Source organism: Myzus persicae, unplaced genomic scaffold (genome assembly GCF_001856785.1).
Source record: "Myzus persicae strain clone G006 unplaced genomic scaffold, MPER_G0061.0, whole genome shotgun sequence".
Taxonomy (NCBI): Eukaryota; Metazoa; Arthropoda; class Insecta; order Hemiptera; family Aphididae; genus Myzus; species Myzus persicae.
This window is the reverse complement of record NW_019101557.1, coordinates 283347-311149: the sequence shown is the minus strand read 5'-3', so window position 1 is coordinate 311149 and position 27803 is coordinate 283347. Positions and strand designations below refer to the sequence as shown.

The 27803-nt window shown below is 31.9% G+C and overlaps 1 protein-coding gene across 1 annotated transcript in view; it reads right to left on the bottom strand.

Annotated features, from left to right (window-relative positions):
* The window catches only part of LOC111029511 (tetraspanin-2A), a 203349-nt gene that overhangs the window by 4348 nt on the left and 171198 nt on the right, over nucleotides 1-27803 (bottom strand). The window contains exon 4 of the mRNA XM_022308525.1: nucleotides 8315-8500. Coding sequence (XP_022164217.1) covers nucleotides 8315-8500 — 186 coding nt within the window. The remainder of the gene's footprint in view (nucleotides 1-8314; nucleotides 8501-27803) is intronic.

Below are 27803 nucleotides of genomic sequence, written 5' to 3'. Positions count from 1 at the left end.
CCGCCCCCCCCCCCACCGACACTCGTGGACTCGAGAGCATGCAACGACGACGGGTGGGTCGTGTATCCATATATTATAATATCGCGTAAGGCGTCGGATTCCTTGGATGTTTTCGTACCTAGACTTTGAGACGGGCTAGATGTGCGTTTTTCCGCGTTGACGGTTAATTTGCATCGAATATATTATAAACTATCGGGGATAAAAGGCGGTTTTCGGCAACGCACAAGAACCCATAAATAACTACGTCTCACCCGCATCCATATGGTTAGTCCCGATACAATATATATCTCGAGAGTGTATAAAAATGTACATAATATAATACATTCGAACGCGTTCGGAGCGAAGACAGACAACAAAAAAAATAAAAATAAAAATAATAATACCTCGCGAGTACGCGTCGAACGTTGACTGTGCGAATTATTTTACGCCTAGGTAATGATGGTATTAATGAGATAAACGTAATGTATTTTTTTAATTGGAAATCATTATCAATTTTTACGCGCACTATTGTTGTGACGTCACGAAGTTCGGCTTTGTTTTTAAACTATTTATACTGCCACAAGAGCATAACACGATGTAGCTGTTTGTAGTAACTACCGATATTTATTATCTTGAAATTAGGTGTATGCAAAATAAATATAAAATAAAATTGGCTAAAGGTTTTATGGTTTGCAGAGTACCCGAGGACACGCAATATTCAGTTATTCAGTATTTTTAAAACGAAAAGCTATTGTCATCATGGTGCAGAACACACAACTTACAGCTAAGGCTAACCAGCTTTTGGGAGACGAGATAATGGCGAGTAAAGTTGAACGCATTTTGTATATTATTAGCAGAAAACTGTGTATTTATTCTAAGACTACACATCGTGTTTATTGGACTATTTTAAGTCTCCATGATTTATTTTCTGAATTGCATCCATACAATTATTGAGATATAAAATGTCATCGAATCGTGGTTTTTGTAAATAATTGTCTTGTATTCCTTTTTATAATTCTTTTTCTATATAACTGATGGTATATTTTGAAAACGGCATCTTGTAATTTTATTTATATCGCAATTATTCGATTTCTAAACGATCGAGTGGATTGCGTCCTTTTAAAATGACATAATAATTAACTTGACAAAAATATGGATAAAATGCTGCACAACTAATAACAATAACATCTTCTTCGTTAAACATTGTATTCAACTCACAAAACAATGATCACTCGTCGACGGCAATTTGTTCAAATTCTGATTATTTTTAATTATACTCAAAGACAATTTTTTCAGAAACTTGAAAATGTTTGTAGTAGGTACTTATATAGAGTGTACTGTGGCAATACAAACTTCTGTTTTTCAAATGAAAACCAATTTCTTTTACTGTAAATTATTTAGAGAATAATTTTTTTTTCAGGATTTTGATGTAATATCGCATTCAAAATTCGAATGACTAGTTTATTAGTAATTAAATGGTTTGTACAAAGAATAATAGTCTTTAAATCTTGTTTTACATGAATATAAAATAGACTCACAACTGTATCTAGTATTGATTATACTTGGGGCCATTTCTACAAATTATTAATATCTATATGGACTGATATAAATGACTAAAATATTAAAATCAACATAGCCCCCATATCTTATAAACTCATTACTATGGACCTTTTGTCCTTAGAACTCAAAGTTAAATAACTTAAAAACTACTAGTACCAATTTTGATTTTGTTACGTCAAAAATTTCAGAAAAATTATCTTCTGTATAGTTTATAGTTGAATAGGGGTGTTTTCGTTTGAAAAACATAAGCTTGTATCTCCTCGGGACACTTATTAAGAGTGAAAAAATTTCAAGAATTTGAAAATATGGTCTTAAAATACATATATTTGAAAATTAAAAATCAGATTTCGCACGACTGCATTTTTTAAGAAAAAAAAATACGGTGGTCACGCTTGGTGAATTTTCCTGTACCTACAGAAGATTTTAATATTTTTCTTACTTAACGCGAATAACTGAGTGATAATAATTAAACTGTAAACGTAGCTGTCGAAAAAAAAAAATATATTTCACGACGTGTTTCTACATTTTATTGGAATTAACAACTAATAAGTGCACATCACAAATGGATGTCCGTTGCAGTTTTTGTAAAGTGTACCAAATTTAGTAGGTAGGTATAAAGTCTACACGGTCTAGTATTTATTACTATTCAGTTGAAAAGTGCGTATATATAGAAATATTCTGTACAGTGTTTACACGTATACATGTTGGCTTTGTATAATATGCAACAGAGTTTGTTTGTGAAACAAATATTTAAAATAATGCCAAACGAGGTAGGTAGGTAAGTATATATATTATTATACACATATACGTACGTACGATATTTGTGTGCCTTCGAACTCTGCCAATAGCTCGTTGTTTGAAAACGTATATTAAATATTATATACATTTGATGTAATTGAAATAATATAATGCGAACAATGATATAGTTGCAAGTAAATAGGACAGGAATAGTTTGGGGCGTGTAACCTATATGATATAGTCAGTGCCAATGTGTGTATGTAATATTATGTATTTTTCAACTGTCCGATTTCTAAAAAAAAAAAAATCAACCCTACGAAGTGCGTTTAGTTAAATACGATGGCGACTGTATTTGATGTGATTAAAAGCACATTTTTATTTGCCATCATCGAGTTCCGAAATAATAATTGTTAGCCTGTTTATTATATTGTAACTATATCGCTAATTATTATTATGGCATTCATTTCGATGAAGTTTGAGTCAACAAATAAACGCTCCGAAATAGCTGGTAAAAAATGTGTGGAAAATATACGTTGGTATACAATATCATTATGTACACAATATCATCGTGGATTAATCAACTATTTTGTATATTCGACTATTTGTCTATCCGACAGTTAAAATTGAATGATCGATATTGCTATAATTTTTTCAATCGTCATCATATTATTATACAGCAGTAAACTGATTTCGAATAGAATATATAGGTGCCTATCTGTATCGTTTATTATTGAACTGGTATTTTATGATAATTTGACGTCCAATACATTTTGTTTGAAATATAATGTATAGTGTACCTATACCTATTAAATTTCCGTTGCATTTATCATCGATATTAAAACGTCAAATATTGTGACGAAACAATATTACCTAAAGTACATCCCGAGAAATATTGAGAATGTATTATTCATGCGAGCGGTTGATTAGAAATATCGGTATAAAAGAAAACAATTAAGGCTTTTAATTAATATACACCTGATACATTTACCTACGTGTACATCCTCCCAAACTTTAATCACATTTTTCTGGGCCAACTACTGTTATACCGATCAAATTTAATGTTTTGTATTTTTAAAAACCACATTCACTCGGGTTTTTCTGCACATTTACATTGTCGCTCCCACCTCCATTTTTCCTTTTAAAATTGGAAATTTGAAATTTGTAGTACACCCAAAGACAATATGTTCATGTTTCTGATATTTTGTGTATTACTTAAGTCTTGAGGCCCACATAGCACACGACATTTTCAAAATATTGATGAAATATAAAAAAAAAACGAAATGAAAATATTTTATTTTATTCATCAAAATGTTTGAAATATTGTGAACAAATATAGAAAAGGTTTTCACAATAATGTAGAAAAATATTAAATTGTTTGGTTTTTAAATTTTCAAAATATATGGTACAAAATATTTCTAAAATAATTACATCCACACATTTTCAAATCAATTTCCATCAAATTTTTCTATAGAAACTAAAAATAAACTAAATTATCATAAAATAAAATAAAATAATTATTAAATTCTTTAATACTTAAAAAAATGTTTGTAACAAAATATTTAATATGCGACTAATTAGATATATTTAGAAACATGTAAATAATTAAATGATTTTTACATTATTCATCCACAATATTTTTAAGCTATTTGAAGACAAAAACATCTTGACAAATTAACTAATATTAAAATTCGAGTTATGTACCGCATAAGTTTACTATATAATAATGTTGTATTTTCATCGGAAGAATATAATACGGGACTATATCGTAACTAAGACATAAGTGAGAGATTTAATTAGGTTGAAAAATTCATTCTCTCAATTAATGAATCAATTTTTTTTTATATATTAATGGCATTGCACTTTGTATCATTTTTTTTTGTTTTTTAACGATTCAAGCTTCTATTTTTTAAATGGGAACCTCTTCTCTTTTACTGCAAATTAACTAGCGGACGATTTTTTTTGAAAATGTGAATGTATCTAAATCAGAATCCTAATGAGTAATATCTGAGTTATTAAAATGTTAATGCTAAGGATAGTAATATTAGATGTATTATTTATTCCAGTGTTTCCCAAACTTTTTGCAATGGCGACCCATGCATTTAATCTTTATTGGGTTCGCGAACCACACTAAAAAAAACAACTTAAGTAAGCCATAAATTAATATTATTTTTACTATGATCAATTTCATCATTCTCGCCGATAAGATAACAAATATTGCATAATCGTAATAAAATAATAATATAAAGATTACTAAAAATATGTCATACTACATTCTACAATACTAGCTGGACTTCACATATTATTATACAATATAGAGGTATCTATTTAGGCCAAAAATAACAGTAATTTTAACCCCGAGTTGTGACCCATCAAAAAGATTTCACGACCCACTATTGGGTCGCCACCCATGGTTTGGGAAATGGTGATTTATACTATATTTACAAACTATATATGTTGGTAGATCAATTATTGTAACTATAAGCATTTTAAAATAATCTAAGATCCCATATTTGCTTAACTCATTACCACCATAGAGATATTATTATATTTAGTACACAAAGTTGTATAACCGAAAAACTAATTGCTCGAATTTTGAATTAAATGCACCAAAATTCTCAAAAGAAAAAAAAAAAAATACCTGCCGAATCACGATAAGTGAAAGAGGAGAGTTCCTATTTGAAAACATAATTTTGTATTTCCATAAGATCACCTTTAAGCGGTACGAAAAATATCAAGTATGCAAAAGTTTGTTCTTACCGAGTATTTGAAAATTTCAATAACCAGAATTCGAATATATTATGCATAAATTGAGGATCAAAATTGGTGCACGCGTAAAAATAAATCATATAAATACATAAATAAATATTAACAATGTGTCTCGGTGGAAGTGACCCAACGGATAACGGGTGCGGAAATATGGTACGTGTCGTAAAAAAATGATTATTCGTGTATAATTATTGCCTTAAGTCCTTAACACACTAAAGATCGAACCTCGTGCACGCGTCGGGATCGATTGATGGCGGCAAACCAAATATTTTAGCGTAAATAAACCAGCGTATTGAAAGTTTCTTACAAAAGGTCTCAATCTGCGATACTTTTGTACATAGTATAGGTATTTATATTGTGTGCCCACGATGTGCGGCCACGTTGGAGGACGACGGCCCGTCGAATATACGAGCAACGGTTGTGTGGAGGGGGTGGGTGGAAGTGGTTGAATGGCTTTTTCCTTGTTTCTTTTTTTCGATCCGAAAAGGTCATGAGTGGAAAATGTCTTCGGAGAAGGCCTTAGAAGGTCGGTAGTTCGACGGGGTTATAAAAACAGTGAGAACGTTTAATATACAAAATATTGGTGGGTAGGAACACGGTCGTATTATTACGCGATTTAAAAAAATGATTATAAAAATATCCCATTGAAAAAAGGGAATTAATCCGATGTTATAGAAGACACGCGGAATTAAAGTATGTCCTGGTAATATCAAACCATACGCCGTTGAAGACATATGATATATATTATAAAATGTTAAAATGAAATAAAATAATTTACTCGGATGAAATAAATTCTAAATACCTACAATTTGCAAATATCTGCTCTCAAAGTTAAAACAGTGTTTGTATTCCTCAAAAATGATTCTAAATACTAATGGGTTTCTATGATGCAATTATAGAGTAATCTAAAATACAAATGTTTGACCTTTACAATAAATGATTATTTTTGATCATGAATAAAAAATATGAATTTGATATTATGATTAACAGAGGAGCCAGCGTTATGAATACGGTTAGTGTAATTGTTCAATTTTGTATGGTTTTGAAAGCTGAGAAATCATCTAAAAAAATATGGTACACTTTTAAATAAATAGTTGTATGAGACGAAGAATTTTTGTATAGAGCAGGAATTTTATCTGACGGCAGCTCCTACTCTAAAATTTGGCAACAATAATATCGGTTAAAATTTCAAAATTTCTAGTTGTTTGTCATTGAATACGGTTTTTAGATTATCAATCTGAATGATTATCTACTCACCATTAAATATTAAATTGTTTAATGTTTTATTCTAAGAGAACTTTAATTCACATTATTCTAAAACATTACAATTGCAAAAAAAGTAACCATAGTGCCAAGATAATAATCCACACTATTGCGTAATGCTATAATGGCAGGAATAATAATTTATCCTTATGGGGTAAGGTTGTAAACTTATAACCTTTAAATATCACAGGTAACATTAAATGTAACAGAATTAAAAATTAAAGAAAAAAATAAAATGAAGAATTTAAGAATCATAATATTTCTTTTGTAAACAATCATATTTACTTAACTATATAACACGCGTCTTTATAAGATATTTTTATTTAAGTCTATAAACAAAATATATAGAATGGTTCACCGAGCATGCTAAACCTCTATTTTTTCCTCTGATGATGAAATTTTTCTTATAAACCATTATAATTTTTAGAACTTATAAAAATATTCAAAACAAGCATAGCTTTTACGAGCAATGCTTATTCATTAAATGGATTTTCAAAAATATAAACTATATGGAATATACTATATAGTATTTATTATATTTGGATATTTTTTACAAACTATGCATATTGATAGAAATTACCTTTAAAGTAGATAAAGATAAAATATCATACTTTTCATCTACATAGAAAACAAATCATTATTCAGATCTTAGATTTTTAAAGACTTTATGATTTAATTTCTAATGTATGCACATATTTACAATCTTATACTTAATATTATTTATTGTTTTATTTATTTATGTATTTCAGAATAATTTCAAAAGGGCAAATTCAGAACAGTATTAGAAAAAAACCAAACATTGTAATGACATAGGAATTGACAGAATATTATAACATTAACAAAATAATTTTGACCTCGACTGGGTTTCAGAATTATAAAATTAATCGAATTATTTTATCTCATTGCAAGTGGATAATAATCTCTTGAGTGGTGATTTTATTTTAAATAGTGACTTTATTCGATAATTACAACAGTGTGTCGGTGTGTAGAACAAGGTAGTAGAGCGGAAGGAAAACGTTGGCACATTAATTGTTATCAACCCTGAAGCTTCAGGGCAATCTATGTTATGGATTACATAAAAAATATTATCAACATATTATTAAGATACATCGAAAAAACAAAAACACTGCGACATCATGCAAAGAATGACATCATATAATATGTATTTGTTGATACTATATATATTGCTTTACAACAATATTTTATCTTAACAACTCTTTAGTTTTGCGTTTGCTCCAACATTTTCATCTATTATTGATTTTTTAAGTATCTAGCAATATAAATGTTCAGTTCTATGAGCAAATTATTATTTTCATAAAAAAGTGCATCCAAGTTGAACAAAAGTAACACAAAGATTTCTTTAAAAGCGTTTTATGTTTTTTTTCTTATTGAAAAAGATGACCATACATATTATCTAATATCATATTATTGAACGAATGCAGTGTTTAAGGTACCTACCTATACATAAAAACTTCCCCTATCAAAGAGTACGGTTTTAGTTATTTTTTTGCGAGTCATAAAACATTATTCGAAACTTTTCACCATTATGTAAGTAAATTGCAACAAATATACGATAAACAATGCAATTAAAAAAAAAATTATTTTAATTAATTGTAATCTTTAGGTATACGACGAATCTATTTACACCATCCTGTATGGCGTCGTCACAATTTTGGTACATAAAAAAGGCCTGTTCTTTTAATATGTAAGGACTATTAGCCATCAGCGTGCCCAGCAGCGTGGTGGGAGGGGTGTAAGGGGTTGTCCCCAGTATTTACGTATAGTAAATCCTTTTATTTGTGTCTGTATAAGTATTGCCACCACAATTCATCAAAATATATTTTTAGTCATAACATGCCCCCCTCACCATTGAAATTTCCTGAGCACGCCACGGTTAATAGCTACTTGAGAAAAGTATATTTTCTCCCCTCCCATCACACCTACCAATTCTTAGGAAATTAAATAAACGAACACAACTCATTGTTATGGATATTACAACTTAGATTACCTCCAAAGCAGCTATCGATATGGCTATGTTGGTCGTCCACCGGGATTTGTCCTCCAAGAACCAGGTCACTTCGTCAGCACAGCCGTAGAAGAACGCGTTACCGGTTACCGTGTCCCTGCACTCGGTGGGCAACGCTTTTCTCAGCGACAAATAGTCGTTGGGTCCATCTGCTCCGCAACATCCGATCTGAAACCGTATAACGAGTGTGTGGTAAGCACGTGATACAACCATGCAATGTAAAGCATGGCTATAATTATAATGAAATCAAGCAAATTACACATTAATCAATCATATATTGAATAATTGTGCTCAGAAAACACCGCGGTGCGCATCTCACCAATCGACATTGTAGTGATTAAAGTCGATGGGAATGTAAATTCCGGAAATTCAAGAAGTAAGACCATATTTGATGTGTCCACAATATTTTGCCCTATTGTTCTTGCTGACCCGACTATGCTTTAAAATTGCTAGATTTCATCACAAATACTACAATTTCATTAGGTCATTTTAAGCTGAATTATTACCCGATGTCGCTAAATGTATAGGGATTAGAGGAGCTTATATTTTAAGTATGACAATTTTAAATATTTTATTTTAAGTACCTTGATGTAACCCGCGTGCGTTGCTACGCTCTCCTTTCAACTTCCTACTCATCGTAGTAATATTGTTTTTAACCGTTAATGTTAATAAATGCATGATGTTAAAACACTGTCAATGTCGGTTCGTGTTCATGGTTTCTCAGCCTGTCTAGACAGACAGACAGACAGAGAAATGCGTCTGTGCACCATTTCGCGGAATATTAAAAATCCGTTTAAAAATCACAGAACATACAATTTGAATAATTTTTATTTGTCAGAATGCAGCCATGAGAAATATTTGATTATTAAAAACGTTCCCAATTACTGTCAATAAATAGTTTTTCTCCCTTTCAAAAATCTTGAAAGTTAAATACAAGATTCCCCAAAAGTGTAATAAAAATTAAATTAATATTTCACTAATAAATTAATATAATGAAAAAAGACACAGGCCTCGTGGTAACCTGTCATCGTGTACTATTTAAGCGTTTTATGCAAAATGGATTAAATAGTGACAACCCGAGCGTTACGAGTTCAAACATCCATATGACGTGTGATTCGATATAAAACACTCAGTAATAGTATGTGGACCTAAGATTGTATACTTAAAGCATGTTTTCTTTTAGGAAAGTGACTCTAATTGGTGTTTTTTATGGGGGGGGGGAGGGGTCAAGAGTTATTTTCAAAAGCATCAGGAAAAACAGAAATAAAATAAAGAAAAACAGCACTGCTTGGTGTTCGCTTTCTTTTTTACGTCATATTAAAATTTAATGTCTAATCCAACTCAACCACAATTTTTCTAAATAAAAAAAGGAATATCAATTCTCTAAACTCTCAAGTCTAAATAATATTTTAATGATACTGTCAATGACTTTTCATTATTAAACTTAATTTTAAAAAAAAATTTTCAATCAACAAACATTAAATAAACATAATCTTCTCAATAATCTCATACATCTGGCGGAACGCTCGACATAGTTCCGCGGAACCCTAAGGTTCCGCAGAACACACTTTGGGAAACGCTATATTAAATTATGGTGCACAGAAAATGTCGAGATGCACGTCTTATCATACCGCTGCGGGAAAGTAAATTCCGGAAAATCTAGGCGGAAAACTGTATGCTCGGGTACCGAAAATCCTTCGGCCCCGGGCTCGTCGTCGCACTCATCGAGCGATTGTAACGTATTATTATTTCCGCCGGATCAATCGATAAGCACAATACGGAAGACACGCGGCTCCAGCGATAACCAGACATTATGTACTCTACACGCACGACGGAGTATATATAGGGACAACCCGAGCGTTAAGAGTTTAAACATCCATATGACGTGTGTTTCGACATAAAACACTCAGTAATAGTATGTGGACCTAAGATTGTATACTTGAAGCGTGTTTTCTTTTAGGAAAGTGACTCTAATTGGTGTTTTTTTTTGGGGGTGGGGGGGGAGGGGTCAAGAGTTAAAAAATCCAAGTCATTTTCAAAAGCATCGGGAAAAAGAGAAATAAAATAAAGAAAAACAACACTGCTCGCTGTGCGCTTTCTTTTTTACGTCATATAAAATTGTGGCGCACAGAAAATGTCGAGATGCACGTCTTATCATACCGCTGCGGGAAAGTAATATTCCGGAAAATCTAGGTGGAAAACTGTATGCTTCGGCCCCGGGCTCGTCGTCGCACTCATCGAGCGATTGTAACGCATTATATTATTTCCGGCGGATCAATCGATAAGCATAATACGGAAGACGATAACCAGACATTATGTACTCTACACGCACGACGGAGTATATAGCGACAAACCGAGCGTTACGAGCTTACACATCCGCGTGTGTTTCGATACAATACGACTCAATAATGTGTACCGGAAAGGGGACTTTGGGTGTCTCCTTTGTTTGGCGACGACGAAACGTCGAACAGGCCACGTGGCGCCCCGAAACCGAGCACAAGCCGTCCTAGTGCAGTAATAGTATCTCCGCGAAAGACTCGAAAAACGTTTGATGTCGAACATTATTATTATTATTATTATTATTATTACAGTGGACGCCGCTTATAAGACTCGCGGATATATGATTCAGTGGCTTATTAGACTCAAAATCGTCTGAAACGGTCCGAAAGAATCCAAATACATCATAAACAATTTCGTTATAAGACTCAATAATACTTCGTTCATAAGAGTCAAATTTCGTAAACGAAATGGTAAAAAATAAACATTTTTGGTTAGAATACTTAGAAATAAATTGGTTTTTTTGTCGTTTTATTATGCGTGTATGTACAAACAATTTTATCGCATTTCACATTTTCCAATATACTCCCGGAATATTAGCTTATAACTCAAAACTAACCAAAATTACAATTTTTTTTTTCTTAAATTATAAATAAGTACATTGTACATACATCTTTTATAACTTTTTATTAATGTATTTAATCATTTTTATATGTATTATAATTATAATTTTTTTAATTTATTCAATAATAAGTATGTAATATGTAATATGTATCAAAACATTAAAATTAAAGCAAATATTTAGAAAAATGAAATTCATAAATATGTAATTAATTTTTTTTTCCCCGCTTGGCCTTCAAGATTCATTCGGTTATTAGACTCACCATGTGCTGGTCCCAAAGTGAGTCTTATAAGCGGCGTCCACTATTTTATTATGGGATGGTACCTTGGCGGGTGGTGGGTACGTAATAATAATAGGTGTTATTGGTTATTCTGAGCGTTTCCGAAAACGACGACAAAATCGAACTCGCGACTATGTGACACAATACATCGAAGGATTTCACTGTCGACGATCGAAGGCGATGGTCATTCTGCAGCAGACTCACCCGACTGCCAAGTAGCCGCAGAGAATACACAGGGAATTAGTTGTTTCGATTTAATATTTTAAAAACATTAAAAAAGTGGTACAGAAAGCGTGCTCCGCAATACAATATAATTTATTTTAATCGACTGCGGCTGAAATCGTCAAGATTAAAATTGAATTACTGTGCGTAGTGAAGTTACTAGATATTTTCAATGCGAAGTTTATAATTGATGCGATTGAAATATACCTTAAATTGGTTAATTACACCAAACACCAAATTAACTAAACATAATATCTGGAGTTGTGGTTTTTTATTTTGCAGTGGTATAATACAATTATTTTAGATCACGACTATTACATTTAAAAAAAATATATACATATATTATTTTATTAGATACTGCATGTTATTAAAAAATTAATTTGATATTTAAGAATATAATTTATTAAGAATTTTGTAACTAGATTATTTTTAATTAAAATTAATTCGAGTCAATCGTATATCAGACTTGTTACCATGACCTTAATTATATTCCAAAGTTGTATTGTTGTGGTTTTTAAATATTTTGTTTCTGAAATCGTTAAGCCATTTTAAAATCGATAATTCGTTTTATAACCTAAAGTGTCAAATTTCAGAAAATGTATGGTACTCAAGGTTCAATACGGCATTTAAAACAAAAAAAAACTGTAAACAAACCATTTATTTAACACCTCTAAACGTATGTAATTTAGTATAAATTCTTTGAAAATCTCACAACTATAACAATATCGATAAGGGTAATATTTGTGGAATAAACTGATTACACAAATTGTTATACGCAATATTATACAATATTATTAGCACATATAAATAATTAGTCGGGTACAATAATTCAAGTCGTCCGCACAATATTTGTGTTAACAATAATAATTACTCTTACAAATTAATAGTACCTAATACAAATAAAACGACGTGCTTAATATTCGACGGGCATCAATAAATCAATTATCATAATTACAATTATGTACCTGCCTGGCTGCCTATGTGACGTATAACATAATGTATTCAATATACATAATATAATACATCAAGTTTTAAAACTATTTTTTGTCCATTAGTTTTATATTTATACGATTTTAAATTAAATTAAGTGGTGTTACTCTGGTCGGGAACGAAAAATATAAAAACATTATTTACTTTTAATAAATAAGTTATGTTATTAATAATAAAAAATATGTGAATGTATTTGTGCTTAGTACAATATTGTAAATGCAACTGCATTATTTGCTCGGAATAATATTTGAATAAGAAATGCTTTCACTTTTTCGTCGAATATATTTACAAGGAATTTGAATTGAGGTTTTTTTTTACAAGAAAAAACTTAGTTATTTCGAATAAACGAAAACACATTAAATCATGTCAAGATGTACAACATTTCTGATGGATTAATTTACATTTAAATAAATCCCGAATAAAGTCCTATTGCTTTAAATTATTTAACTTTTTCGTAACCAAATAAATTGAAAATATGACAAAAAATAAAAAAATCGAGTTCTCTGGGGACACAACTTACTACACTCAACTTCTTTGAAGAGTTTTTCGTATGTGTACAAGAACACATCGTCGGCTACAGTGTGTAAGAGTACAAGGGAGCAAACGTCGAAAGTCTTAAAGAACAGATACTTCAAAAACGAGACGGAAAAAAATATCTTTTGAAATGTTCAGTTTTGCTTAACAATATTTTCGTGCTTCCAGTTTGTACGATTATAAGCGGTTGATTGTACCGAATGACAAAGGAGAACTTACCGCTGTTTTCTATTAAAATTGTTCATGATGAAAGTAAGTGTTTGATACTCTGAGTTTTGTATTCAGCTCTATAATATAATATAACGCCGCAACGCGAAATATCACCGTCGATATAATAATTATTAACTATATTGTTTGTCTTCACTTCGTTTGTACGGAAATCTTAAAGTCTCCGACACGTGAAATGTATCGACTGAGTTGCGTGTCGTCAGAATAAATTATAAGTAATAATAATTATTATGTTTTGTCGATAACGATGTAAATGTTACGTCTATCTTCTTCTCGGAGTTTATGCAAACAATTTCGTAAGATGAATATTTTATAGAGGATACGCGATAAATAAAAGTGTTCATTTTTGTTGTCTTCTTGGACTGTAAGTTTGTGCATGGCATTATCATGATTTAAGACTGTATAATATTTGATTTCAAACCATAACGTTTACTATTACCATCGTTAACCATTCGGATAAAGTTTAAAATATAAAAACAAAAATGGTGTCAAGGTCTTATGATATGGAAATTGTTGTTCACTTAAAAATTATGATAACACATTAATATAATTACAGGGTATAAAAAAACTAGGAAAATAAATTCTGTGTTATCAGTTCGCCTTACGTATTATAACAAAACTGCCATATTAACCATTTGATATTGATTTGAGGGCATTTCACATGTATCGCTTATAATTTGCAATGTGTTTCATCATTTGTGTTGCCCGCGAGCGAAGAAAAACAAAAGTAAATTCAGCGATAAATATTATACTGTCATTATATTACTATACCTTATCGGTTTAAATTAACTATAAAGTTGTATATTGATGAATTTCAAATAAAATAGACCAAGCGCAGTCTTACCGATTTATCTCGATGTATACGTATGTCGAATTTCATTCACATTTTATCGTCGGTCCTTGGGGTGACATAAATTTGAACTTTGCACACATTTCTTAACATGTTTTAAAAATATTGCACAAAACTTTTCAGTTTGAGTACTATCGCCGGGTCCTTGTTTTATCTATAACATTACGTATTTAAGATAAAAGTTTCTTTTCTCCATCAGAAGCGAATGGTAATTTTTTTAATTCCCTCTGAAAGTTGCTATTATTTCACCGTGAAAATGAATCGAGATAATATCAGACGGATTTAGAGATATCGACAATCATAAGGCATATTAGACTACTGGTGAATAATATACAACGAATGGGATTTATTTTTATAATGGAGAAACTTAGAAGGAATTCTAAAGGAATTGTGTAAGATATACAATATAATATAGTACAGTAGTTCTCAATCTTTTTAATACCGTGACCTAAATTTCCCCCGAAAAATCTTCCGCGACCCACATTGTTTCACTTTTCAACAATTTGTGAAAAACAAAATTTGTATTATATGAATATGTATACATTTTTATTAGGTATTTAGTTTTTTATAGGTTTATAATTAATATGAATAAAAATATAATTAATTAAAATGTACTTTTTATAATGAGGTACCTAATACAAATTTCTTGGAATCTATAAGATTCAAAAAAATGTTACCGACCCACCAAAAATTGACTGACGACCCACACTTTGAGGAACGCCGATATACTACATAATAAAACAAAACTAAAACCGGAAAAGTAATTGTGCTGCAGTTAGTGTCGAGTGTAAAGGTACATCATCATTGAGTATTTAACGCAATACACTTGTTGAATTTGAGTTAACTGATACATAATTTAGAGTTTGAAATTGGAAGTCTTATAAGAAAAAAAAACAATTACGGCTATCACACATTTAGATATTTTTTAATCATTGCCAGAAAACCATTAGGTATATGGCATTTCGAAACTTTTTCAATCTAAAAAAAATCATAATTTTTAAGAAAAATAATAAATCAAAATTATTGAATTCATCACAAATGTTAATAAATAGCACAAACAAGTCAAATAGTTTTTAAAATTGTATCATAAATATAAAATATTTTGTGAACATTTCAGTTTTCTACAATTGTTTGTTTTTCAAAAACAATTGAGCAAATTCGATTTTGCCGAAAACTGTCCTAGCGTAAGTATTCCAGCTTCTTCGTAACTTCTTTTTTTTGTTTTTAAAGATAATTTTGAAAAGTACTGTCAATTGTCTACATGTTATACTCCCAAAGTTTAATTTAGATCCAATTTGCTGCCAGCAACCTTCCTGGAAGGTGAAGATTGTATCATTTTTTCTATACTGTAAAAGCAACTCAAGACACACAAAAAAAAAACAACGCACACACACGCACCATTGTAAAATCAATAAATTCATTGATCCTGCCAGAATCTAAAACACTCGGTTTAGTTTAACTGTAGGTTTTGAGCCCAAAGGGAAACAGATAGAATTAAGTTTTATAATTATATTTTTTTTTACCAAAAGTTTTCTTCAAAGCCTTACGTGGGGAGTTTAATTGTTAGGAAATCGGATGTATAATTGGTTTTGAGTTTGTGAAAAGTCTGAAAAAAACTGCTCTATACCTACTCGGCGGAATCGAAAGTTTTCATTCTTTGATTCGATGGTGGAATGATCAATATACTTTTAATTCGATGATCATTTTACGGTATTTGATTTTTCTCCAGTACTTACATTCTTACATTAGTGCGCTCACTAACAAATAACAAATACTTACTCAAACATCAAATCGCTTTTCAACTTCAGAACGATGAGCGCAATTAACACGATTACATTTATACACCTGCCCAAAGATAATTATTTGTGACCACAGATCAGATAACATGGCGGCACAATGCCCGCTAATCAGTCAACTATTAAAACAGCGTCAAAGTGGCTAGGTACACCAATTAAAACAATCAACAATCCGAATAAAAACGATAGTATCTCATGTAATAACTCCGAATGGCAAAAATCCAACAATTCTAAACGAGGGTACCTACACTTCTCCACCTGCAGTCGTACGGAATTCGGTAATTTAATAATATAATGCCGTAAATATTTAAATCTCTGAATCGCTTTTCAACACTTTCTAGAAATTGAATCTGCAGATAGTTTTTACCTTTATTAATTTATTGATCTCGATCACACAACCGAAAAAGAAAACAACGCATTACGCACCGTCCTCTGAAAATACGAGAAAAGACTACCTTTGGGTCGTTACGTAAATCATATAGGTACGTATAATATACTCTCAACGAGATCGGAAATTAAAATGTATCCAATTTGAATGTGGAATGTGATCATAAAATATGAAAATCTGCGACCAAAAAATTAAAATGTGTAAAAACACAACAACACCCCATATCCGACAGACAACAAACTTTAGGCCCATGTAAAACCTAAAATTTGTTCATTTAATCGACCTTATATTATAGCAACTGATAAAAATAAAGGAATTTTTTAATGGTTCGATTTAAAAGATGTATGAATATTTTTTGATTTTAAATAAGCTTATTTTGCATCGGTTTTAGGATATGAGCAAGGTTTTCAATAGTTTTTAATGAATTTAACAAGACGCATTGATTATTCCACTAAAAAATTCCTAAAATTGAATAAGTACATCAAAAAATGCACAGCAACCGACTTATATATGCATTCAAACATCTGCAGAGCATTTTTTTTAAATCGGACCTTTGCAGGTGCTCATATTTTTGTCAGGCGAATAGCTGTTTCACGTCATAAATTAATTTTGAATATTTGTGTCTATAACGAAGAAACTACATGTCCATGTGGGTGATTGGCGGAGAGTATACACTCACTATTAACGATCATTTTCTACACGTACGACGAAAAGCGAAAGAATTTCCTAAACACAACACCTTCAAAACTACTACTCGTCTGCAAGGGCCTTAACGTTGTTCAGTCGTTATTAGTTCATAATTTATAATTACGTTTAAAAACTTACTAGTGCCATCGAGATATTATAATTAGAGTCCTATTACGAAGTATATTTTGTAAATATTTCATTTTGATTGAAAATCAAGTTTCATTCAAAACTATATATATATAGCAGGGAGTACAGTAGTTTACACTTCTAATTAGTGAAACGTCAATTGAAAAATGTTACTGAAACATTGCATACATCGTACATCATATTATAAATTACCCAATAATTATCTATCTCACATATTATATCTTTTTATGATCAATGATCGCGAATCAAACATTGATAATCACTTAATTATGAATGAAATCAGTCGGTCAGCATCGAGTGATGATTTTATGAAACGTACGAAAAAAACGCAAAATTAAAAATACATTTCTTTCAATATTTCTCCGAAATGTTGAAAGAACGGTGAAATTATCACTTTGAAGTATTTGAACAAAATCATGCCCGCTTAGTGATAAGAAGATATACATAATAGATAGACAGTTATTATGTTGTTTGTATAATGTACGATGTAAGCAATATTTCTATAACGTTTGCCTCTTAACACTTATCTATAAGCAGAGGCGTTCACTGTACACCCTACTGCTATATAGTTTTAAATTAAAATCTCATTTTTTATTTTTCAACAAAAAACAATTCAATTGTTGACATCATAGAACTCCAATTACACACGAGACTTACTATAATATTTCTATGAGTGAAAAATCCACTGTATTGTTTTGATTATTTGATTCGATATATTATTATTTTATCTTTCTGCTATCGCGTGCATTGGCTCCGCGATGCGAAGTGCGAGAAAACAAACTTTTTTTCCGTAACCATCTTGCCGACATCCTTCGACCGCGTAATATTATAATAATAATAATAATGATGATAACTGCGTTCGACTGTTGGTAACAAAGAGTTGAACAATTTCTCAACTCCCCTTTGTCCGTGTATATTATTATAACAGCTCGTATAATAATATAACAAAAACACAATAAAACGGGAAAAAGCCGAGTCATCCACACACACACACACACACACACACACACACACACACATATATATATACATATATAACACTCGCACCACACACATTTGTACGGTTACTGTACGTGCAGTTTGGAAGTAATAAACTTTTGATATTAAAATGAAAATATAGTTTGGTGAAACTTTTATTAACACCATCGCCATGTATACGTAATAATATGCGGACACGGGAGGAAATAAAGAGTGGGTACCAGCCGTAGTCAACAATTAAATTTAAAGACGGAAGAGATATAATATAATATAATAATATAATATCGTCGTTACCGACGAACTCCACGCGTAATTAACATACTTTGCAGTACAATATTAGTATTATTGTGAATGCAGGTTGTGCGTCTCGGCAAGTATACTTCTAACATTCTAATAATTTCGAGCGCGACCTTTCGAAGAACGGTTTTTCCCGTTTAATTTCTCGTGTAAATATTTGCCGGCCATTGTGCACACTCGTCTGCACTCGGGGCGGCCTTCACGGTAGAAGTGCCCCGAACGATGTGTGTGTGTGTGTGTGTGTGTGTGTGTGTGTGTGTGTGTGTAAGCACACACCTGTACACGACGAGTGTGAGTTATTAAATATTTTTGTTTTTTCGCTAACGACATTTAATATTACATCGTTCCCGCGGTATTAGCAACGGTCGTTATAGTACGACGACAAACGAAATTCGTAACACCGCGAGACGACATCGACAGGCAGGAATCGGCCACCGTGTCTCCCCCCCCCCCCCCAAACTGGGCCGCTGTCGAAATCGTATTTTTTCCGAATCGCAAACGAACGCGGGGTCAAGCGAGTTCTACGGGCGGTCTGTGAGCGATTTCGAATCGAATTCCGTCGTCCGGAGCTCTCGATGCACACGAGTATTATATTGTTATGGTCGCAGAGTGTCGACATGCCGCCATCGGTCGAGCACGATGAGTAGCGGCGGCGACCGCTGAGCACAGAGTTTCTGATGATGCCAATGACGGTTGGCCGTGTGCACGATGCAAATCCACGCTAACTAGCAGCTAATTGCCAGGTCGTTAAGCAGCGATATAGATGGATAGCGTGTGCACACACAGAGCGGTTCGAACTTCCCTCTGTATATTTGTGTAAAGACCCTCGGGACGATGGGTTTTCGACTGTTCGCCAAGGTAATCTAATAATTGACGAGCGGTCGGCTTCTCGACGAGCCCCGTCTGCAATGGTCCCGGCAGGTACTATATATTATTATAATACAGTCAATAGAAATGTGTTCTGTGGACGATAGGTAATAATAATCGCAATAACTGTATCAGAGTCGGCTGCACCCGAGTCGGGTCCCAAATTTATAATCGCTACACTAGCTGGGTCCCGAATTATTATGTTAGTTACTACACTAGTCGGGTCCTGAATTATTTTAGCTACAACACAGAACACTTACTACCAACGTGTAACGATAGGTGTGCACCGTGTAAGCTATGAAGTCGTTGATAGATAACTCGTCGAGGTTTATCGCTGTTCCAGATAGTTTATTATAAGATATGTCAAAAATTATCAGATATTACCGATAACACTGAAATTATTAAGCGAATGCTCGAAAACCACATACGTATTTTTTATTACGAATATCCCCAATAGTCATATTATATACGTATAAGTACTATTCATTTACTTTTCAATTTAATAAAATTGTATTAATATTATTGTATAATATTTTTAATTACTATAATATTTTTACTAACTATCAATTACTTATACTTTAGCATTTTTAATATTTAAAAAAAAACTGTAAAAATATTTTTAACCATAACTCAGGTCTAAATAGATCATAGACAGTCTGTTAATGGGAATGAAAATGTCAGTATAGTGTAGTACTTACCAAAAAATATTCAAGAACTAGTGGAATACCTATAATAATATTCGGGACCCAACTAGTATAGCACCTTTAAAAATTCGGGACCCAACTGGTATAGCACCTTTAAAAATCCGGGACCCAACTATTATAGCACCTTTTAAAATCCGGGATCCAACTAGTACACTACCAGCGATTAGTCCTTAGTATTCGGGACCCAACTCGGATGCGCCTTCAGAGTCCTGTAGAGTTATCGCTGCAGCCGATGTAAAGCGTAATACGATACCAGAACGGTATTGTAATAATTAAGGTCTAAGCCAACGATAAAATTGCTGCACGTCTCGACTTGTTACTGTTTTTTTACCCTTTTTTTAGGACGATAGACTTATCGCGTGCGGCAATCATGCGCTTTGTTCGCACGACATTGATAACTACTCGTGATCGCAGTAAACTTTCAAAATAATATTGTGCGCTTATTGTGCGAAATTTAACGGTAATAATAACTTGATATTTAGTTTTTTAATAGCTAAGATCATTTTTTAACTTAAACGAAGCAATACGGCTCAAGAACGTGGGACTTCGACTTTTCATCGTAAAACCCGTTATACAGCTGCGGGTATTGATGTTTGGTCCAAACATTTTTTAAAAGTCGAACCATTTGAACATAATTTGGGCATTTAATCTCAATATGCACACGCACTATTTAGGTAGTTACCTAAGTGTGTGGAGGGTGTGTTATAAAAAAAAGATTCCTCTTAAAAATCCATTGTATATAAGTGGATCGACTTGATATTTGTAAAGGTTTGTTTGCTAACTTCAAAAGTAGTTGTAAGCAAACAATAAAAATCGAACCGTTGAAATTCGACCACCGGTGGTCACGTTAGCTACTCGCTGCCAATTGTGTAAAATTGAACAATAATAACTGAGTATTAAAATTTGTCATCTTGAAGGTCATTTTAAACGTCGTCGCGGAGCAATACGGCTTAAGAACGTGGGATTTCTACTTTTCATCGTAAATTCCATTATGCAGCTGCAAGTATCGATGTTTTACGTTAACATTTTCAAAACTCCAACTATCTGAACATAGTTTAAGCATTTAGGCACAATGAAACCATGGTGCGTAAGTAGTCAACTCAGTGTGTCGAGGGTATGTGATAAAAAATGAATATCTTGAAAAATCCGATGTATACAAGGGGGAATCAACTTGATATTTGTATAGGTTTGTTTGGTAATTTCAAAAGTTGTAGCAAACAAACAACAGACATCAAACCGTTGAAAGTCGATGTCTGGTCACGTTAGCAGCTATATCGGTAGCCACTGCGGTCACAGCGTTGCAAGTGTCTTGCGCAAACATATTATATTGTTAGGTCGTTGTGTATATTTTCTTTGAATTTAGCACCCGCAATGGGTGGTAAAGAGTATTAGAATAATGTAAAATAATAAGTTAGAAAAATACCATTTATCTGCCTAGAATTGGTGTTTCCCTGTAAAATAATGAACAATTTCTTGCGTAATTATTGTATAGCATAATGCACTTAAAATTCAATAATTCTTTTCCATTATTGGACCTACTAAAAATGTTTAAAAAAATAATATACTTAGAGGAGAATAATTATTATTTACCGATCAAGAAGATAACGACAATTTGAAAACGTATACATTTTAATTTTAATTAATTTTAAATTGTTTGGATGTAAAAAACGATTTTGGTAGAATTTACTCACTGTGTATGCAAAACAATCGCATACTCAAAAATTTACCTACTTCTGTACAGTACACTATAATAAAAGTATTGAAACGTTTTTATTCCACGAGTCCTTTGTCTGTTCACAACATTTCGGTTGCAATCAAATTATAATTATTATTATTATTAAAGACAGAAAGAAAATATTTTAATGTTTCAAAAATTTCATGACAATAATTTTAGTAACAACTATGCATAGAAAACGTTAATTAAACGAACTGTGTTTGGAATAAAATAATTTATCAATCATAATCATCGTAATTTTTTTTCTCTTCGGTGCCACGATCATCCGACAAATACTGTATCGTGTTGGTATAAAAAAAATTATAAACCTATGTATGGTACAAAAATTAAAAGTTTTTCATCAATTAAATCCCAAATGCTCGTATGGTTAATTGAAAGTTATAATTTCTGTACCTTTGTTTGGATTTTTTCTAGGTAATATAATTGTTAAAAACAATGTAGCTGCACCATAGAATGCACATGATGTGCAACGTTCACTCATCAAATTGCACCGTTTTATACTCCGTGTTATTTATGCATAAATAGTTCAGAATACATTTTAAGGTAAATTATATAACCATGATATTAATTTTATATTAATATATTTTTATAACTAACTGTTCCTGGCACTCTGCCGTTCGTTCAAAATACCAGTTGGACCGGAAATAGCACTCGGTATACATAAATCGAACGTAGTTCAAATTATATTCTCTCTATATTTTTCTGATATCACCAGACACCAAGACCGATTTGTATTTTTCACAAAATCGGTCAAGTGATTTTTGAGTACCTATATCACCTATACAAACATACATAATTCAACTTTCATATTTATTTTAAGATGCAATTCCTTTATTCGAAACCATATACACAGAGGTGTAGTTATGCATGCTTTTACCTCATCTCACCGAGTAACCAATGACGTTAAATTAATATTTAATTATTTTCGCTATTTCTATCGTACGGGTAGTATTTTAATCTGTAAGCTGTAACCTAACCATTTATGAACACGAAATTCCACCGTAAATATCAATATCCTTTGTTAACTTATAACAAATTGAGGGTCATTTATCGAGATGACAACTATTATACATTTTAAGTTGGACCAAATCACACACACTATAATCGAACATAATCTTATCAAAATCGGTTGAGTAGTTTTGGAGTGCATCGCACGCACAGATATAATATACTATTTACTAGATGCCCGACTCCATATACCACTGCGTATTGGTGTTTGAAGCCAAATAGGTTGGGCAATGTTTACAATCTGTTATCAATATAATTATTATCATAAAAAATGTACCTACTACCAAACACTAATGAGTACTTTAAACTATTTGCTCCTACGAGTAGTACTAGTAAGCAGTAATACTACCAAGTGATTTAATAATATAAATTTTAAATTATTATAAATTATAATTGTGTCTGTTATCACTAACATTGATAACATCGGCTTGTAAACAACGTCTAATCTGCATTATGACTGTATAATAATGTTGGCTTCAAGTATGTGAACCGAGTCGGGCATCTAGTAATTAGTACCTACCTATATATATCTGTGATCGCACGTAACTCGTTGTATTTTTCTATATTAAGATAATATTATCATTCACCGCCGTTGTGTCTTGTCTTCGAAATCTATAAACGCAACTCAGTATACTAAAAATCGGTTTATTTTGATGTGATGTGATTTACGCTGGGGACCTACAGGGACTAGGGTTGATGGTACGGTATTTTTTGTCAAATATCCATTAAACAGAGGTGACTATTTCCCGACCGTCGTCGTCTGTCACGAAATGATGGATTAAAATAATTTTTTTATAACCCGGTGGTCGAATCCGTATAATAGTTTGAGCTGTCGCCGAACACGCGTTTCTATCGAATTCGCGCTATGAACAGACACGTGTTGTCCTCATGTGTCATCTACGGCGATTGCGACGAAATGTCTGTCTGTCAGTATGTAAGTTTAAACACGAAATTGAATTTCACTTCGATGTACCTATCATTATTATTATTATTATTATTATTATTATCATTTTATTTTGATCAGAAAAAATGATGTAAGCCCACACACGCACACACACGACACGTTTATATTTCAGCAATCAGCGAACAGTATTCGTCAGCCGTCGAAATGAAAAACGTTCGTGCGTACATGCACGTTACAGTGCACCGGGTAAGTAGTAATCCGCGTTGGGGGGGGGGGGGCAAAAGGGGTGTAGTGCGGCGTCGAACCGAGCCTGGCAAATGGCTGTTTGCAGAAAGATTTAAAAGCGGCTTTTCACTATAGGTGTGGGTGTACTCTTGTTTGTTTTCGATGCTTAACGTTTTTTTACTTTATTTTTTTATTTATCTATTCCGTTCGATCGTATGCGACCTTTGGCTGAAAGTGGAGGCCTGGGTTCAGCACACGCGGTCAGAGTGTTTAATGCGAATAGTGCCTACACGCATGCACTGCAGTGGGCCGGACGGCAAAATAAAACCAAAATAAATATAAAGTACCTATAAAAAAAAAAAACAACTCCGTTGAAACTCAATCGTAGCAGATAGTACATCCGGCCACGTGTGGTTTAATTAAAAAACTCAACGTACACGCCATTGGTTCTCTAGCACATCGTTAAAGTGTTACGCATTCATTCGATAAATTATTATCTCTGAGTGAAACGAAATCGCATCGAGTTTCTATGTTTTAGAAATATAGGGTCATTATGATATTTTGATTTTTTCTCCGTTTGAAGTAATAATATACGATTGCCCTCGTTTATTAAATTATCGACTATAAAATAATTTCCAAATCACCATCACGGACTGGCAAAGAAAGGCAAAATAAATGTAATACAATAAAAATGTACACCCGACGAAATCCAAGCGCAAACGTTTGAGTGGCACATCCCACGCGTGTGGACTGTAATTAAAACATAATATAATGTGCGCCATCGGTTCTCTAACACACTGCAATGGTTCTCAAACTTTCGACATCCGTTCACCTACTGTTTGAACATTTTCATGTACCACTTGACCAAATAATGTTAATTTTTTGCTTATCAAAAATGTATGCGTTACTTTACATATTGTATGGAATTCAATCTTATTAGAGACTGCGTGATCATAATATAAACATTTAACGCGGAAAAAGAAAATTAAATATATGTAGGTACAATTATCATTCGTAATATAATAATATCAAATAAACCAAATAATACTTTATGCGAATAATGATAAATGTCACTATTTTTTTTTTTTTTTTTTTTAAAGGAGATTGTTTTAGCGTACCGCCCGTGAGCTTTCCGCGTACCACTAACGGTACGCGCACCGAAGGTTGATCATCGCTGCTCAAACACATCATCGTAAATGTCAAGAATTTTCATTGAGTTGTCATTTATTCTTAGTATGGTCATTAAAGCACTTTTTTATTCGTTTAAAATAATTCGATTATCATCATCCACGAGCAGCTAAAATTACTAAATTTGGGGCGATTGTCAAGAGTAAGACATATACAGAGCGATTCTCTTAAAGGTGTACAAGCACTTTTCACATTGACCTCGACGACCTTCGGCTGTAAGAGGTGGTCACGTTCAACACGCTGTAAAAGTATTTAATGTTAATAGTGCCTACACGTATACTGTAGTGGGTGTGTCACGACCAAAAGAAAACCAAAATAAATAAATATATAGTGACAAAAAAAAAAACGATAAAACTCAAAAGCAACTATTCGAGTGGTATACATCCCACGCGTAGTGGTGTAATTAAACAAATATAAAAAACGCCATCGATTCTCTAACACTTAATAATACATTTACAGTAGTGTACTCTGTTTTTTTTTTTAAGGGGGAGGGATATGAATCGTCGTCTATTCTCAGACTATTCGCGTTTTTTAGGGTTAAATATACACCCATTTCTCGATCATACATCTTATACGACACAAATAAACCAAAGAGGTGAATCTGATGCACCCTCGCCCATGAACTCAAACTCCAACCTCTTGAACACCCTCCCCCCTCCCACCTTGAAAATGAATAAAAATTATTGTCATTAATTGTTAATGACGTGTATTTCGAGTATTTTCAACATACTTTTTCTAAAACTGAAGCATCATACGAATTTTGCAATAGTATTTTCAAGCGATTTGGTGTAAAATGTTAAATCGTTTATTATGTTTTGATTTTTTCTTCGTCAAATTAAAAATTTAGTGTAATTCATACTCTTCCATTGAGTTTCAGACATAGGTACACAGAGCGATTATTTTAAATGTAGACATGCGCTTTCTCAGAAATGATTTATTTTTGGAAGTATTTGTTTTTCGTAATTTAACTGAACATAATTATTAACATTTAAAGATCATTTTAGGTTAGGTTAGGGTAATATGTATAGGTAACTCATGAAACGTAATTAAAAAAAAAAAAAAAAATTATATTTAAAAAAAAAATGTTTATGCAAGATATATAACATGATGCCAATACAAGGAATTATTAACGTTAAAAATATGAAGAAAAGTTGATGTGTAAGTACATTTTTTAAGGCAGATTTTAATTTTTTTTTTATTTTAACAATAAATTCGAACATAATAATGTATTACTGTATTAATGTGCATATTCTACTGAATTCAGTTATGGACTGAAATGGCAAAAAAGTGTATTGTGTAATATACACAATTTTATTTTTATTATATTATATATTATTTATTATTATATCGTGCATTCATTTTTCCTGAATTTCCCGGATGCTCGAGAATTGTAGTGATTTACAAAGACTTTTTTTTTTTAAAGCATTTTTCTTTTCATTTTTTTTTATTTTTATACTCCCGAAGAATGGCCGAATCCATTCTTTATTGTTCGTTCCTGATATATTATTTTACCAGAATTTTTTCGTCATTCACTTTGGAACTGGAAGCAAACAGATATTAATATGTTGCGGTTATAAATAGCTATTCTCAGTATGGTATTATAGTGCTCTCCTATTATCCAATTTAACGTGACTCCTCTAGTTATAATATTTTGTTAGCTTATAAATTTTGATTTTGTTGTTTATTTGATGTCGTGAAAATGTTAAAAAGTTTTAATTTTTATAGAATCTGAATTTTATCATATTATTTTCAATTCAAAATATGTAAGACCCGTGTAGGTAACGTTATAATAGTTGTGTATAATATTATACTCTTTTTACTGTGTTGAATATCGGAGTTAGGTATTGTCTACAAAGTTGATATTTATTATTATTTTAGTCCTGATTAGTCTGTATGCACATTTTCAAGGATTATTGGAAAAACACGGACAACTTCTAAGGATCAAAGTGTTTTCTTAATTAATTGATTGAACATTTTTTTTTTTATTGAGGTATTTCGATAATAAATTATTAGTGATTATTGAGTTCCACTATGGTTACAAAATATATTTTATAATAAGCAGTATTATATAAAAAAAATAACATGAAATAATTTTATCGGAATGTTATAATATCATATGTACCCACACCTGCTGAAATATTCAGCCATCACACAGTGGATGCAAAAGCCGCGTTTCATTATGTACTTGAAATCTACGTACGGTAATTGAAAATAGTTTTAATTAATGTTCTGATAAATATTTTATAAAAATATCATACAAAAATGTGTACCACACTCGACTTGTGGACAATACGCTCGTTCGTTTAATTAAAACAAAAAAAAAAAAACCTGCAACAAATAAATGGGTTTAATATCGGTGCATGTTTATCCCCGCGGTGGTAGGTATGTAATAATACTGTTATTGTCCTTAAACACAATGAAATATGTATAACAGTACCGTTTTTGCAGTGTTTACCCTTTAAACGTATATTTCGGGTACTTATCCGAATAGTATGATAGCTGTGTCGGCGAAAAACATTTATCATTTTTTTTTTTTTTTTTTTT